The 18325-nt window shown below is 33.0% G+C and overlaps 1 protein-coding gene across 1 annotated transcript in view; it reads left to right on the plus strand.

Moving 5' to 3' along the window:
* Positions 1–4121: 4121 nt before the first annotated feature.
* GNAT3 (G protein subunit alpha transducin 3) overlaps positions 4122–18325 on the plus strand; it is a gene marked incomplete at both ends in the record, with an annotated part of 39912 nt that continues 25708 nt past the window's right edge. Inside the window, 2 exons of the mRNA XM_084229584.1 lie at positions 4122–4239; positions 15212–15254. Coding sequence (XP_084085710.1) covers positions 4122–4239; positions 15212–15254 — 161 coding nt within the window. The remainder of the gene's footprint in view (positions 4240–15211; positions 15255–18325) is intronic.

An 18325-nucleotide genomic window follows, 5' to 3' on the forward strand; every position in this document is an offset into this window, starting at 1 on the left:
GACAAGTAGATTATTGAGTATATGGTGACAGGCATAACAGAATGCAGTAATAAATATGGAATCTTTATATGTTCAGTAAGGATAATAATGAAACAGCTTTGAGGAAATTTAACCTGGCACAATCAGATAAATTAGACTGAAATAGATCAGAGAACAGAAGCAGGTAACCTATATAAAAGATGGCTGCAATGATCAAAACTGAAGTTTGTGAAGAAAAAGATTAAGGGAGTTAAGTAATGAAATTTTATAGAGAAGACATACAAAAATCTTGAAAGAGTGATCATTTTGGACAAAAGAAGGCCCTTTAGCAACTAATTATGATTCTCATCTTTGTCAATTAGACTTGCAACACTTGTTTTTATTTCTAGTTACATATAATCTTATCCATAAAGAAAGTAAGTAAAGGTAGAATTCAACTGTACTGAATAAAAATACTTATTTGTATTACCCCTTAAGACATAAGAGCTGCTTAATGCTGGCACTGTATACTTATTGCACCATCTAAATGTAATAACTTGAAACAGTAAGTTTTGCCCTATTCCCTCAAGATCAAAAGATTGCTCTCAAGCATTCCCCAGAGGTATAAACTCTCTTGACGAAATACCATGCTCATAGCTCCCAGAAGTGTACATTTGAGTACCATTAGCAAAGGAAGAATGGTTTGCCTCAATTTTCATGGGAATACACAAGGATTAAGGTCATTGCTAAGGTAGCGAGGACTCAAAACACCCAGGGAGACCCGATGCCTGAAGTCAACACCTCCTATAAGTTATGGAAACACAATAAAGAATAATTTAGATGACAGCTGGTATTGACAATTTCCAGAAAGAGCTGAGCCATTGTAGACAGCCACATTTCACATTCTTGGCAGAAATCTATTTGATGACTGTAGAAAACCAGGTAATATCAGCAAAGGAGACATTTTCAAAACACAGGCTGAGAGCTCAATATTAAAAGCAGATGAGAAGTAAATAAGCCTATCTCTAGCTAGATGTTGAATTGTAAATATAAACTTGTGATTACCCAAACTGTTAAAGGCAATGTCCCCTTTTGAAAGGTCTACAGACTTTCACCAAAAATAGCAAAAGGAAAAATTATTCACACCAACCAAGCTTGTGTTATTTCAGAGACCTTTAGAATGAGGGCTTGCTCATTTCTGTATTTTACTTCAAGTCATGCTCTATAATGTACAATTTAGGGCCAAAAGAAGATATTCCTGTTTTGGCTGATGCTGTGATACAAAATGCCCAAATGGTTCTGAAAAATCATTCTCAATAAATATTCCTAAACACCACACTAGGGTGGAAATATGTGATGGGACTATCCAATTACTAGCACAATTAAAAATAATTTTTTAAAACAGTTTTTAAAAGAATCATACAGGTAATAAAAATAATCACAATGCTCCAATACAACATCTTTCTTTCTGTGTGTGTCCATGGGTGTGTGCGCACATACATCTGTGCATGTGTCTCAGTGTGTACAAACTCTCTCAGCTGACCAATTATCTACCATGATGCTAATGTCTTTGAGACATATGGTCCTTGTTTTTAAGAACAAACAAGATTTATGGCTATATTTTCCCCTGCATGAAAAACATGTAATTTAGTTTCCTTTACCTGTTGTTATCAATTTTCCCTCACTATGGAGCAAAGTTTAACAAAAGAAACAATAGAAAGTATGTTATCTTTAAGGAAAAAAATGAAAGTTTGAATGTTGGTGTAAGGCTTTTATTTTTATCTATTTATACTATTTTAGCTAAAAGTGGGATTTTCTTTTTTTTTTTTTTGAATCACTCTGAAATTTCTACTGTGTTCAGATAAGCCAACCATGACATTGAACCATAGAAAACATACTAACTACATTGTCAACCCCAGAAGTGTACAAGGGAAAAAAGTTTCTCCAGACATATATAAATTTATTAGCAAGAATATTTAACATTTTATATGGTTAGCACAGTGTAAAAAATACTGTGGAGGACATCCAAACTATTAAGATATTGTGCCCAATCCAAATGATTTACTGTTTTATTTTCATCATTTTATTTGAACCAGAAAGCCACAATTCTAAGTGAAGCAAAATGGAAATATCTACATTAACAAACCCTGCTCATTAGTGAAATTGTGCCACAGGCACCCAGGAGAGAGGACTAAGAAATGAGCCTTTCTCTTTCCTCTGGCTCTTTCCAGTCTCCCTCCCTTATATATAGATACATCTCGAATTTCATGTCACGATTATTTTAGCCACTGATGAAAATAACATAATCTCATAAAGTTGATGACAACATTCCGAGTTTAAAAAAGGGAGAGTTCAAAAATGTACACTTCCAACCCTGAAAGAGTGGGTCAGTTTTTGTTAGTAACTCAGTAGTCTGGGGAAAGCACATACCCCTTCACATGCAAGGTATATTCCTGCCAACATGTCATGGGATATATTTACATGAATCCAAATTATATGATGTAGCTTCTCAGTTTATAGCTCCTATTTACAAGAATCTTATATATAGTCAGGGTTTAGTGTATATTTAATTAGATATAAAAACTATAGGCAAAAGATTTATTTTAATGTTTTTGGGTTTTTTTTGTGTTGCTGTGGACTTTGCTCATGGGTGAGTAGAAATAAGCTTAGGCAGTGCAAATCTTGTTCCTACAGGGCAGGCCCTTTGCATTGTAAAAACAGAATCATATAATTTGCATGAGCCCTTGCCTAGCTACCTTTCAACACCTTTATTCTATCATGGCTCTAGGGGAATGAAATTCACAAAGTTTTGACTATGCTAATCTATCTGCAGTCTGATATTTTCAGTAAAAAAGTAAACAAAGCAGGAATATATATTCGATTTGGCAGCCTGTTTCCTTGTTATCAATATGCAAAAACCCACCTGTTCAAATTTTACAAGCAATCTCACAAGAACAAGCACTGACAGGCTGATGGGTTGACAGTATGCTAGTATTTCCTGTTTAGGCATAGTCATAAATTCCAAAATGCACATTCAAAGACTTGTCTGCTGTCCCAGGTATGCAACTCTGTTTATAAGGAAAATATTGACTACCTAACAATTATTTTACGCTTAATGTAACAATAAATTATGCAGCAAAATCTGTGTCCCCAAACTTGCAGATCTTCAGGTACAAGATATTCATTGGGGTAGTTGAAAGGCATGGAACATCTTTAGGTAGTTACTTTTCAGGAAGAACCAAATTACCTGCTGTTTCAAAGAACATTGCTTTTTATTCCCTTGGTATCAAATCAATAAATGCCCTTCCTGCACAGCATTTGTTATTTAATGGCCCCAAAGAGATAATGCACAGACTAAATTGAACACGATTCGGTATCTACACCAAGTGGGCCCTCAATTAATGTTGATGGATTGACTTTCTCACAAGCAGTAAAAGCTCAATTTATAGAGATGGATATTACGAGACCAAAATCAATAATTTAGAAGCACTGTGTATTGTCTTTTGTGTGTGCCAGCACAACAATATGTATAAATGTAAGAACTAAGTTCCATTTTTTTATATAAAGGTGTTATGTAATTAACTGATAAATACTAAGAGAATTGTAACCTTTTTAAGTCATAAACTCAGCATAGAGATGCTATTAATTTGGGTAATTTAACATAAATATTCTGATAATGATATTGGATTGCTTATGAAGAATTAGAAGACTAAAAGTCCAAATGTAAGATGAAAGCTTGTTGATCACTAATAATAAATTGAAATCACAGTAATAAAGATTGCTACTAGTGGGAAACCATCATTTGAAGTGATCATTGTAGATTATCTCTGGTGTGTAGATCTGGATAATTTTCTACATTATTGTATACTATTCTTTAAGAAAAATAAGGAGGTTTTCAAAGATGTGATGGAAGTAGCCAAGTAATTTGAAAGCCTAATGAAGTCCCTCTTCAGTTTCCATCAGGGCTGTCTAGTTTTAGCCCTTGATCAGGTGACAGATTAGAAAGCATCTCTTTAGTCAAAGTAGAAGCAGAGCGCGAGAGGGAATGGGCTGTTGGGTGCTTCAGCAGAGCATTGCCCTTGCACCCTATGTTTAAGCCAGAGCTGTGCTCTACCTTTGAAAAAGTTTGAGCAAATAAACTGACAAGTATTGAACACCAGAAGATGGGAAGTGGAATTAGTTCAGAGAGCAAAGAGTCAGCCAAAAGATCAAAAGAACTGGAGAAAAAGCTTCAGGAAGATGCTGAACGAGATGCAAGAACTGTAAAGTTGCTATTATTAGGTAATTTTTTCCTTTGCTTTTGAAACTATAATGTTTTCTTTAGTTGTGATATATATTCTTTTTAAATTTGAATTTAAAATGTTTTAAAATGTATAGATTATAAAAATGTATTTGAAAATGAGATTCTATATGTACACTATAGAAAAATATTAATATTTTCATAGGATTTTATTACATGATTTTGTTAAGCACAGATACAAATATGTTACCAAATGACACAATTTATCTTTGCTAATAAGACAATTTACTATAGTTAAAGAAATTTCATGTTTATTATTTTATGGCACCCTAACCATTTCCTGAAGGTTAGCAATTTTACTAAAAACTAAAATCATTTCATTCCAAGTTGAAAAGATCTGGTAGTATGTTTGAACAGAAATATGTTGCATTGCTATCCTAGTTAATGTTTCTTAATTACTTTTGTGGTTACAGTTATTCATTATTTAGAGAATATAAAATATATTATACTTTAAATTATATTAATACTATTATCCAGGCTACTGAATGCTGCCTGTGCTACTATCTGTACATTTGAAAATTACTTCATTTAAACCCTTTCAGGACCTTTGCATGTTCATTCAAATCACGAATTATGTCTCTTCAAAACTTAGTGTTGTATAACAACTATAAATTCAATCAACGGTCAATGAATTAAAGAATGAAAATAAATGTTATACACTTGTCTATTGTAGAAATTTAACATTTACTAATCAAATGGAAATAAATGCATTTTTAGATAAATATACATATATATGATAATAAGAACTTTAATCATGGTTGTTTGTACTTCCTGGTCTTATATACAAAATGGCTTTTACAAAATTGGGGGTCCTTCAAGTGAAAAAACTACTCAGTTTTTAAGTGTCCCTTCATTTTCTAATTTGTTCCCTATGGCGAGAATTTCTTAGAAACAAACCGTAGAATTCCCAACACTTGCTCCTCAAAGGAAAGGAAATAATTTCTCCCTTTCTTGCTCAATTTTTGTTGTTCACATTTGCCCATAGCACTTGCAAACAACCATCTAGAGGTTGGTAACTTACAAAGCTGTTGGGGACAAATCTCATAAAACCAGCAAATATACTTTCCCTAACACTCCAAAGTATTCTCCAAGACTTTGATCAAGAATGAAAGTGTGTGGACATAGAAAGAGCAAGTTAAAGGGGAGAGGAAAAGCCAAGCATTCCTGCAAATGCATCTGAGTCCCTCTTGTACTAAGAGCAATGTTATAAAAGGATGATAAAATACATTAAAAACCTCTATGTTTGAATAAATTTTCTAAAGAATAAACATGTTTTCAATATACCAAGTATTTTTAGATTAAAGTAGTGAGTTAAATCAGAAAAAAAATATAAAGGTTTTTATACCAGGGGTGTGATAGAATCATTAGGTGGTCACATTACATCCATTATTTTCCAAGGCAGTCAAAATTGCACAAATTCATTTCCATCATTACCATACAATATGCTTGGACTTATTTGGTTCCAATAATATGTGCACTCAACTTCTCATTCACCTTTTCTTTGTACAAATAAACCAAATTATCTTAAGCACTCCCTATTTCAATTATATTCCAAGCATCTAAGCTTTCTCTTCTTTCTTTGAGTTATATGGTGATTTAATAGTCAAGTTCAAAAAAAAGCAAGTCTTGTAACAATAGCTTTCTCATTTATTTATTTATTTATTTATTTATTTATTTATTTATTTATTTATTTATTTATTTATTTATTGCTTTCTCATTTTGAACTGCATTCAGTTCTCTAACCCATAATCTTCATACTCAATTTTGTGTCATTAAAAATAAAAGTGCGCAGGCCTCCCCTGGTGGTGCAGCTGTTGAGCACTGGGCTGCTAGGCTGCCCGCAGCCTCTGCAGCAGCGGTTCGTTCCCTGGCCGCAGGTGAGGGTCCCACAAAAAATAAAAAAATAAAAATAAAAATAAAAGTGCTCAGTGGAACTAAACTAAATCTTTTATCTTTTGTTCTTAGCTGAGGCCACATTGTTTTACAATACTGTGTATGATTTAAAGGTATAAGATCATGCCCTTCAGGTGTGTATTACCACACCTACCATGAAGGTACCATGGACAAACCTCTAGTTAGGATCACAAAGGAAAAAAAAAAAGAAAGAAAAAGGAAGCAAACTTAAGTATAACCAGAAGCAAAAAAAAGAGTAGCTAAATTAAATCTTTCTAGCCTCCTACCCTTACATTCTCTCACCAGTGACAAAGCAATACGAATCAACAATGACTCTTATTCATCATTGTGGGCTGAACAACAGTTTTTAACTTATTGGTGGGTATATGTTATGGGGGGTTAGCTAGTTAGCCTTATTATGGATCAGATTCTGAATCTAAAACTATGCTTATAAAGATTAGAAATCTAAAAAACATTTTGACATAATTCATTCTATATGTTGATCTTCTAATTATCTGATGATATTCTAGATGCCAAAACATATCACACAACTTTTCAGATTTAATTGGTATTATAAAATAGATGGGCCATTTTGCATTATTGAACACCGACTTTACTGAACATGAAGAACTATCCAAGTGCTACTTTACAAATAAAGGATGACTTTGCAGAGAGAGTTCCTTTTAATTATGCCTTTCAGACATTCAGTAAAATTACAAAAGAGATGCCAAATCTGCTTCTTTAACAAAAGATAATGTTCTATGAAACACTAAATATAGATGATGGCTTATATTCCTGGGGCATTTGGTAACTGCCAGCAAGACAATGCCAGATGTTTTAAAATAAATAGGCCTATCTGGTGAATTCTCTCACCTTCCCACGCTTCTGACTGTACCCAGTGCTTGTATAGATAAATAAATAAATCTTAAAACTAAATAAATAAATAAATAAATAAAATAGGCCTATACAGAGGCATCAGAAAGAGTACACTTTAAAAAGAGAAGCAAATTCTAATAAAGATATTCTCTACTATAGACTTCCTACATTAGTTTTTGAGACAAGTTACAGATGTTTAATCAAATTATTTATACTCAAAAGAAACATTTGACAATTGTGGAATCAATGTTGCTCACATTTACTTATTTCCTTTGTCTCCTCTACATTTAATTCAAATTTCAGTTTCAATTTATTTTACTATATTAATTTTTTTGTGCTTTTACCAATTACATCATGTGACCTGATTAGATTCAAAGTTCCATGGCAAGTTTCAAGAAAAAAATCAGTTTTTTTCTTCATGTTTGAAACATAGCCACATCCATTCTACAAGTCTCAGTGATAATACTATAATAAACCTTATTTAGTAATTTCCAACACTATCATGGGCTAATTATAATTGATGTAATTTTCCTTACATTCTAAAATCTTTTATTCCAAATTGCTCAATGCACTATATTATAAATATCACACTAATTTTTTATTGCTGCTATCATTATTGAATTGTTTTAAAATACTGTTCCAATCACTTAGCTCTTAGAAATATGAACCTGAATGGAACATATAGACAAAAAATAAGTACTTTAAATGTGCTTATATTTACTAAGATAATCACCATTTTCAAATTTTCAAGCAACCCTTCTTGTTTAACAAATGGACATTAGATAAATGCCAATGTTATCTAACGAACAACAAAAACAATACAAAATAACAAAACAATATAACTAAATGTTCTAAATTAAAAGGTTAAATAACGGAATAACCAAAGGATATATAGAAACCTTGCTTGGATCTTAGATTCAAGAAATATTTAATCTATAAAAAATATTTTTTAACGGTCAGATAAATTTGAATATGAGTACAAATTATACAACATTTTGTATTAAATATGAATTTTCTTAAGCAAGAAAATAGCTTTGTATGGTTTTACAGAAAAAAATAGCCTTACTCTTAAAAAGTGCTTTCCGAAGTGTTCATAGACAATGTGCCTAATTTCTTTTAAATGCTTCTCCAAACAAAGGAGAAAAATATTTTCTTTTAAGATTTATTTTTATTTATACAAGAACTGGGGTACAGGCCAGAGGCGTGGGAGGATGAGAGGATTCACCAGAGACAGAGTGGGGAACAGAACAGGCAGACGAACCTAAGACACTGCTGAGGGGAGCAGCAGGCGACACAGGAGAGGTCTGCCACGCCATGTGGGTAACTCTGTGGCCGGCCAGGATTGAACCTGCACTACAGAGGCTGTGGACAGTTTCACAGAGCTGCGCGCAACCACCTGCGCCACCCAGGAGGCCCAAGGACAAAAATTTTATGTGTGTGAATGTTAATATGTGTACGCAGTACACATTATTTATACTTTGATAGATCCTTAGAAACTGACTGTATAAGGAAAGCAGGTTCTTGAACAATGTCCATCAGCTGAGAATTTTTCTTCCTCATCAACTTTATAATTAAGAGACATTGAACAAAGCTATGGTATATGAAAAGAAGGCATATCTGTTGTATATGAAAGAAGGCAAAGATGACAAAGCTTTAATAATTGGCAAAGACAAAGGGTGTAAAATATAGGTTCTAATGTACTATTTTCTTAAACTTCCAAGATTTCAAGATTATTAAAATAAAGTTTGGAGGGGCTCCCCGGTGGCGCATAGGGTTGAACGCAGCACTGTGAAGCTGTCCGCAGCCTCTGCAGAACGGGTTCAATTCTCGGCAGGCCAGGGAGAGTCCCACATGGCGCAGCAGACCTCTCCTGTAGTGCCCACTGCTCCCCTCAGCAGTGTATTTCGGTCGTCTGTCTGTTCTGCTCCCAGCTCTGCCTCTGGTGAATCTGCTCACCCTCCTGCGCCTCTGGCCTGTACCCCAGCTCTTGTATAAAAATAAATCTTTAAAATAAATAAAATAAAGTTTGGGAAAATAAGTGCATTGTATAATTGGTTTTCTGAAAAATTCAAATTTATCTGAAAATGTATCCATATTGCTTTACAAGTGAATCCTACCCATTAGCTCATGAGCAAATAATTTAAAAATTATATGAACTTTATATGAGCTTTTTAAGGCTATTCTTCTCAATCCAGTATTTGATAACTTTAAGGGGAAAAAAACCCAAAACCTAAAACCCAAAGCAAACAGATTTCGTAAATGTCTGAAATATTTTTTAAAATAGTGGGGTGTGGATTATCCCAAGACTCCACAGTTAAAATATTAGAACAATATTAATATCATTCCTCACATTATTATTCATATGTGTTTAGCATAGGTCAGCACTAGAGAAGAAACATCACCATGACTTTGTAGATGAGCAAACACACAGACTGAAAAACTTCTTTCATTCGTTTCTGACTCAAACTCTTATCAAACTAGGAAAAGAAGGCAATTTCCTTCGCCAAATAAACAGGACTGAGAAAAACCTTCCATGATCGTCATGTTTAATGGGGATTTGGCATTGTTAACGGACAGTGAACAAGTACTTATTATGATTAATATGCTTGGCTTTCTCACTTTTAATGCTCTTATCAGGAATTTGGGTAACAGTGATAAGGCTTTATTTGACAGTTGAGGAACATTCAGTATGAAGAGATAGAGTGACAGATAATAAAGTCAAAATTCCAAGTGATCTGAAGTAGCAAAAATAGTTGGCCCAAATGGGCAAAATGAAATTTATTTTTAATTGAGGCTCAATTCAATAATACATGTGTGACACAAGAGGGAATCTGTTTGCTAAAAGATGATATAGAGAAAATGATAGGAAAAATATTTAACTACTACAAGCTCAATATAGCATAAGGATGTGATAAAGCTATTTTTTAAAAAAGAAGATAAGGTAACCATAGTCCCTCCTAAGTGTTCTATTTGAAAACAAGTAGCAGGATCAGGGCAAACGTAGGAGCATCCCTACCCTGCTGTATCAGAATATCAGTACTGCTGATAAATATGTTGGTATATACGACCGAGTTTTTACCACCAGTGTTTCAGAATGACAACGGCTCTTGCATGGAGTGTGGTTCGTATGGAAAAAGGCCTAAAATTCACATTCTACAAGAAAAGACTAAAGGAACAGAACATAATATACTTGAAAGGTCTCTTAGATAAAAGTTAGAGCATGCTTCAAGTAAAATATTGAGAGATGACTAAGTCCAAAGTATATCCTAAGTATTTTTTATGTTAGTCTTTCAAAATCCTGAGGTAGATATTAACACAATTTTATAAAAGAGGACACTGATTCTCAGTGAGATTAAATTTGATCAAGATGTCTAATCAAAGTCAGAAGTGAGTGCAAGCCTATTTTTATTTAATTTAATGTCTATTACATATTCCCGGCTTCAGTCTAGATTACTTAAAGGATTGTCATGTGGAAGGGACATATAATTTTCTTATTGTTTCATGAAAACAGAACAGTGAGTGAATCAAAATTAAATTATTCAAAAGGGACTGCCCTCACATCTTTGATGCCCAGTCTAGCAACACATGACAAATAGCAACATGTCTGTGGAAGTACACGGTTTTTATATTTAGAGTAAGTTAACCTAAAATAATTTACAAATATTAAAATTACCTTAATAATCACATCAATTGTATATTTAAAAGGAAAACAACACTATGGCATTATTATTATGATTCATTGTTATTATGAGTCAAGAGAGGTTGTTTTAAACCAGGTCTGGACTGATAATCTCTGAACTCAGTTTTCCGATGCACAGAATGAAGAGATGTGCATAGCTGGTTGACTACTAAGATTTCTTTCTTCTCTACAACTACATGATTTTTAAGATCCCTTATAAAAAATCTTACTCATGACTAGAAGTCGAAGTGTTTATTCTCATTTCACTTTTACACTGTTCACCTGTTTTTACACTTTGTACTGAATAAGTCTTGAAAGGTGTTCAGTTGAAGTTTAATTTCAGGTATAGATACTGTATACTTACAGCCATGTATAACTAAGTGTATACCTAAAATATAATACATATACCTAAAATGAAAACTAAAATTGGTTTTGGTATTTTCAAATAGAAATGTGGAATAAAATATCTAATTTATTGTCATTAAGAGTGAAAAAAAATCATCATGAGTATTAGAAGATGAATTAAGCATAACTTTAAATATTTATTTACTCAAAACATTAATTCAAAGAAATAAATGCATCTCTTCTTCAAATTTCCTTGGTACCTTTGACCCACATAATAATTTTAGTGATGACCACAATTTGGAGGGAGAGATTGTTTTAGAATGCCCTCAGCCTATGTGAACATGCTGTTTTGATAACTATATTTGGCTCTGTAACATGATCTAATCTTACAAGAATGGGATGATTATTGTGAACTAAGACCTAGAAACATTGTGAGAATGGGATTCACTAATTTATTTCTAAAATAACTTTACAATGGAGTTCCAAGTAATAAATGAGATTTTCAAGAGGTTGGCTTTTCTTCAGGAATTTTCTGTTAATCCTATAGTTAACTATATTGGACATCAGTATAGAACTAAAATCACTACATAGTACAAGAAATAATCCAGACGTTTCTGAAAGTCTTTCAAGGAAAAATATTGTTTTATATGTGGATTTATTAAAAAAGCTACATTTATTTTAAAAAGTGACAGGCTATTTTGCTTGTCTGAGACATATCATGAATGATTAGATATGTGAGAAAAAAGCTACAAAAATAACAAATGCACAAAAATTACAAATAACTTCGGAAACTTGCTCAGTTTTCGTATCATCAGTATGATTATCAATTGGCCCTATATGTGAAGTATAAAAGACCATTGTCCCCAAAATTATGGTAACTTTTTGACAAGTTAATAATACAGAATAAATTAAATTTGGTTGTGACTATTTAAAATTTTTACATGTCTAATAGCGCTTGTTAGTACTGTATTTGTCTACCATGCATATGCATGCTTGTACAATTCTGGAGCATTCCTTGCACAGTTTTTCTCATTATTCTCATGGTAGTTAATTGATTTAAATGAAAGTGAACTAAACTGCTATATTTCACTTTAGAAATCATAGGTGTTGCAGCAGTACTTAAGGACATGTAATAGAAATTAGTCCTTTTCTCAGTCTCAGATTTTCTCGAAATAATTCTTTCCCCAATATTTTGACTCTGATTGAACAGCATAAAAACTAAATATACCTGCAAAGACAGGGACTGGAGTTTCTGTTGGACCTATTTGTTCCTGTATCCCCTACCTCTAATCTTCCACAACTGAAAATACATGTTAAGAGAGATGTTCTCCCAATCTGTCACCTGTGTAGGATGCTACTACATTTTAATGTACATTTTGCCATAAGAGTTTAAAGCAAAACTACCGAGAGCAGTTTTAGAATCAGATTGAATAACTTTTCCTTCAAGGAGATGAAAAGCCTGGAGCACAACAGCAAGTTGTCTAAGTCAGCAAACCAAAGTATTATGCAAAGCTCATTGGTTTGCAATTACCACTTTCACAAAGTAATACCCAGCCATGCAAAATAATATAGTCAGGTGTCTTTGGGAAGCAGGTGAAGTGATACTTTTACTGTGATTTTTTTATTCTCAAATACTTCATTTTTACACATAGCCTCTATTAGAAGATATAGCTAATCAAGGTCTGTATTTGTGTTTAGCAGAAGTCTCTGAAAAAAGATTAGCAGACTGCTGTGGTTGATTTTACATTTGTTAACCTTTTTTTTTCCTCTCAAAATTCACACTGTGTGAAAAACCATAAAAAGTATGCTGGATGATTACCCAAGAGGAAAAATCTACATATCACCACCAGATGGTGAAATATTATTTCCATAGTTTTACCACACTGACTTCTTCAATATTATATATTGTTTCAGACAACTACAGAAACTAACACATTTAGAGATGCCTTAGTCCAAACAAATTTGCTATGAAGAATTAAATTTAGTTGTAGTTATATCTGTTTTCAAAGTTTAAGAAAAGGTTGCCAATTAAGCAAGGGCATTTCAATATGTATACATATACATATCTATATCTATATCTATATATATACATATATATATAAAATTTGGAAGTCAAATATTATTTTCAAAGTATGAATATGAGTTTGTCTCATTGAGATTCTACTATGAATTAGGCACTATATTTGCTGCTTCAGACACATCAGTGAACAAAATGAAAAGACCTAGCCTGTGTGGAATTTACCTTGTGGTGATGGAAGACAAACAGGAAAAATGTAAACCAATATGTAAATAGCTCATAGTTTGTGGAGTAAGGTGAGCACTAGGAAAACAAGTAGAATAGGGAAGGGAGAATAAAGTGGTTGAAAGTGGGGCTAAAATATTTAATAAGGTATTCAGGATCCTCAGGTGCAATATATATTACAGTATAATTTGGATAAAAGTCTGAGATTTAAGTTACCAAAAGTCATGTGACACTAACATAAAATGATACTAGTTTAGGTAAAACAAGGTATAGTTGACTGCTTTGCTAATAATGGATATTGGTTTTCTTGAATTTGGACTTTTCTTGGGTGGTTTTAAAATTGGTTTAGGGTCTCCCCGGTGGAGCACCGGGTTAAGCGCAGCACTGTGAAGCTGTCCGTAGCCTCTGCAGCGCAGGTTTGATTTCCAGCTGGCCAGGGAGCTACCCACATGGCATGGCAGACTTCTCCTGTCTCACCTGCTGCTCCCCTCAGCAGTGTATTTCAATCAGTCTTCTTGTTCTGCTCACCACTCTGTCTTTGGTGAATCCTCTCACCCTCCCATGTCTCTGGCCTGTACCCCAGTTATTGCATAAATAAAAAATAAATCTTAAAAAAATTGATTTAATTGTATTTATTGAAATCTGTTCAAAAGTAATAACCAGACAGACTTTGAAGAATGTCTTGTCACCCAGTTTCTGGGACTGCCAGTAATATATGGAGGCCTTTGCTTCTCTTTTAACATGCATAAATTAGTATGAGAAAACTAAAATTCTATGTACTGGTATTTTGGATCAGACTCTTGATAAATATCATATTTTAATGTCTCTATTGATAAATGTTACTGTGACCTGGGAATACATTCTTAGGATATGATTTTATATGGTTATAAAATGATGAGCTTTCCTTAATACTTAGTAATTTTATCTAAAAAAATTTATGAACAGATAAACTTATCAGGCTTTACCAATTCATTTTTTTAATTTTTTTTTAAGATTTATGTATTCATGCATACAAGAACCGGGGTACAGGTCAGATGTGTGGGAGGGTGAGAGAATTCACCAGAGATGGAGCAGAGAACAGAACAGGCAGACTGACTGAAATACACCGCTGAGGGGAATAGTAGGTGAGACAGGAGAGGTCTCCCGTGCCATGTGGGATTCTGACAGCTTCATAGCGCTGCTCTCAAAAGCCTGAACCACCAGGGGAAGCCCTTGGCTTTACCAATTCTTCATGATTCCAGACTTTTCTGTCTTTAAAGATTCTAACTTCCAAACTTCAAGAAGTTGCCTGAATTTGCTCACTCCCCACTCTCATCCCTCACATATCTAGGACACAAGGATAAGTAAAAACTAAAGTTTGTTTTTGTACTGTAGCCTTACCCCTTACCCTACATATTGTAGTTATTTTGGTTTTTGTTCTGTGATCATTTTAATCAAATTCTGTCACTATATTCACTCAAGAGTTATATTCATTTTTATTCTCATCTGCATACTGATAATCATTTGATAATGATTATATATAATTATATTTATATTTCTACCCTAATGTTTGAAATAAAACTATATACATTATATATTAGACCATCTTTCTTGGGTTGCAATCTGAGGAGATAATAAGCTTTCAAACTATGTTCAAATGCAAGAACAGATTTTTTTTTCCTTAATACTCTCTTCTTGCTTTAGAAAATATCCTCTACCTTGGAGCAGACCTCTATCTGTGTATATCAATATGAGGAGTTTTACTTTCTTCTGCTCTACCAGAAAGTAGCTCATCTCTTTCAGAATTTGACAGAGATTACTGTCCTTTACACAAGACAGGTATTTGTTTATTTGCCAATAAGTAAGTGACACTCATGCATATTAATATCTATAAAAATGTGTTACATCAGTTGATAATACTCTAATCTTTCTGTTGCAGGAGCAGGAGAATCTGGGAAAAGTACTATTGTTAAACAAATGAAGTAGGTACACATATTTTAAATGTTCGATATTTTATGCCTGTCCATGTATTTGACCATTCTTAAAGTAGTTTTGGAAAATCTGATTGATAGTCTCTAAATCACAGGTTATAGCAGAATTGGCACAATTCCTGTTCAAATATCCCTCCCAGCCTTGAGCAGAAAACATACAGATGAGTAATAATATAATTTCCATTCCTTTTTTAATTTTGCCTCTCAACAAAGTGAATACTAAGAGCAGCTATGTTTTAAATAAATTAAACAGGAACTAATCTAGGGCTTTAATATAGTGTTTAGAAATGAAATCACTTCAAAATATGCCAATCAACTATCCATTTGAATCATGAGAAAACAGTATTTCTAACATAATTGGTATTTTGTCTAGCTGGGAATGAAATGCACATTTGAAAATAATTAGTATTCAGGGATTTCAGTTCACTTATTCTCCATACTTATTAATGAAATAAGCAAATCTGAATTTCTTAATAAGCAAATAATTAACACAAACATTACAATACAAGAATGCGATGTCTAAATGAATAAAATGGTAATTGATAAGTGGAGATGAACAGACATGGCTTTGTCTGGAGAATTTTAAAGGACAATCATTGTTACGGGTAAAGAAGACAATCACCTTCGAGCTCCTTTTAAATATATGTTGAAGGGTCTTCTTTGGAGCATATCAAGTGGGAATGATCTGAGACATTGTTTATTTTAAATTGAAACCATCACAGCATTCCTTTCCTTTTTTCTAGGTAATGTCATGTACATTTCATATGAACCAATATTTAAGCCTCACTTTTGAACTTTCCTGTAATCTCTATCTACAAAAAGTGGTTTACCTTTTCCTGTCTCTGTCTCCTTTATCCCAGTATCACTGATCAACTGCTTTTGGCTTCTCAGCTCCATCCTTGAACCCGAGTCATCCTGCATCCCCTCTAACACTGTGTTCATCTATTCTTTTCTTTCAGGTTATAATCGTGTTTGAGCCCCTCTTATCCCATTCTACCTCTCCATTTTCTATGAGGTTAAATGTAGAAGAAAAGAAAGGACCAATTATTTGACTACATAAATTTTTAAAGTATTTATATAAACAATTAGATAGAAAACTAGAAGAAAATCCATAGTAAATATGATAAATATGATTGACTAACCTGCTATATAAAGACCTTGAGATTGTTAAGAAAAACAATAAGCAGTCCAATACATATAATTGGGAAGATACAATGAACATAGAGCTCACAAAAGGCAAATTTCAAATATTTATTAAATATGTACATTTTAGTTTAAACTAGTATAAAAAAGTGAAAAATATACCAATAATGAGTTATTTTTCTTCTTGGTAAATTGGTAAGAAATAATTTTGAAATAATATGGCCAGTAAAGGTGAGGTTTTAAGAAATGGATTTTTTTTCTCACTACTACTTGCAGAGTAATATAACAAGTTTAAAGAACTAATCCTTACAATAAACATAGTAAATTGGGAAAATCATTGATTTTATAAATACATTTCTAGAATTTTAAGTCATTGAGTTTTTTAAAAGTCTGAAAATAATTTAAATATGAAGATATGAATATGAGATAAAGCAAAGTGCCTGAGATTAAAGAAACATACAGATTGCAAAATTATAGGACCATTCAGTCTTTAATTGCAATATTTTGCATATATTATAAGTTATATGGATATGAAAATAGTTTTAATGGAAGAAAATGCTTATTTTTACTAGGAAGCCAAATTATAAATTGGTGGAGCCTCCCTGATGGCCTAGGGGTTAAATCTCAGCACTTTCATAAAAATAGAAATTTGTATAATCTTCATCTCAACTAAGACAAAATAGGACTTTTTTTTAATGTATCAATAATCAGAGAAACTTGTTCTCAGTAGTGGGACTTAGTTACACTGTACCTTTGTTTTGAAACTGTTGGGCTTATTCAATGAGCAAATATTACTTTTATTTTTTAGAAAGAATGTGTCTCCTTATTCTGTCATATCTCTCCTTTTTCTCAGTAGTATCTGTAAAAAAAATAGTCAGCACTAGCTCTCTTTATTCTTCTTTCCATTTTCTCTTCTACTGTTGCCACTACTCTTGCCTCTGGCATGTCGCAGAAATTGCCTTTATAAGCATCAATTATGATTTCCCAATTGCTGTTTTTATATGTTTCAGAAACCACATTTTAATTTCACTTGACTCCATTGGGCTTTTCCCTCCTAAAACTTTACCCCATCTTCCAGGATAACTCTTTCTAGAGCCTCCAAACTCTTCTCCCAGATTCTCTGACTATAACTTAATTGCTGGTCTTTTATGTACTAGGTTCTCTTATCTGTCTACTTTACATCTTTTTAAATGAAAACTGACAAAGTCCAATGATTTCAGTATCATCTTCAAAGGAACTATCCCAGAATATTTCCTTCAAACTCAGACACTGTATAAACTAGAGAAGCAAATGCGTTGCATCTGTTTCTATAATCTATGGACAGTTCCAACTCAGAATAAGTTAATGCTAAACTTATCTTCCCCCATCCAATGAACCTCTAGGCCCTAAAATGAATTATAACAATATCAGTGCAAAAAACAATATCTAGGTGTAGTTATCTGACCCCTCACCTTTTCACAAAGTTATGCCACATCTCTAAACATCATTTTTTCACATTAATTCAAAACCTCAGCATTTTTAATGTGAATTAAGACTGTATCTTGCTAAATAGTTTTTATCTCCCACCTCTTCCTTCCACTGTGTTATCCACACTACCACCAACTGATCTCCTTTAAAAGACTATCTTTTTCCTAAATTGAAATTATAACCTACACTATCAAGCTTCTAGCTCTTGACTATCTCTTTATCCTCATGTCCCATAGTTTCTCCCTTCCTACTTTCTCTTTCAGAAATGCTGAATTTACATGGTTCTATGGACTAGCATCCTATAGAAGGCAGTATAACTTGATTGCTAAGACCATGGGCTCTAAATTAACTGCATTTGCTGTCCAGCTGTACCATACACTGTGCATGTTGGGTAATTGCTTCCATTTGTCTATGCCTATGTTTCTTATGTAAAATATAGGCAACAATTTTAC

This window comes from Talpa europaea (genome assembly GCF_964194135.1).
Source record: "Talpa europaea genome assembly, chromosome: 3".
Classification (NCBI taxonomy): Eukaryota; Metazoa; Chordata; class Mammalia; order Eulipotyphla; family Talpidae; genus Talpa; species Talpa europaea.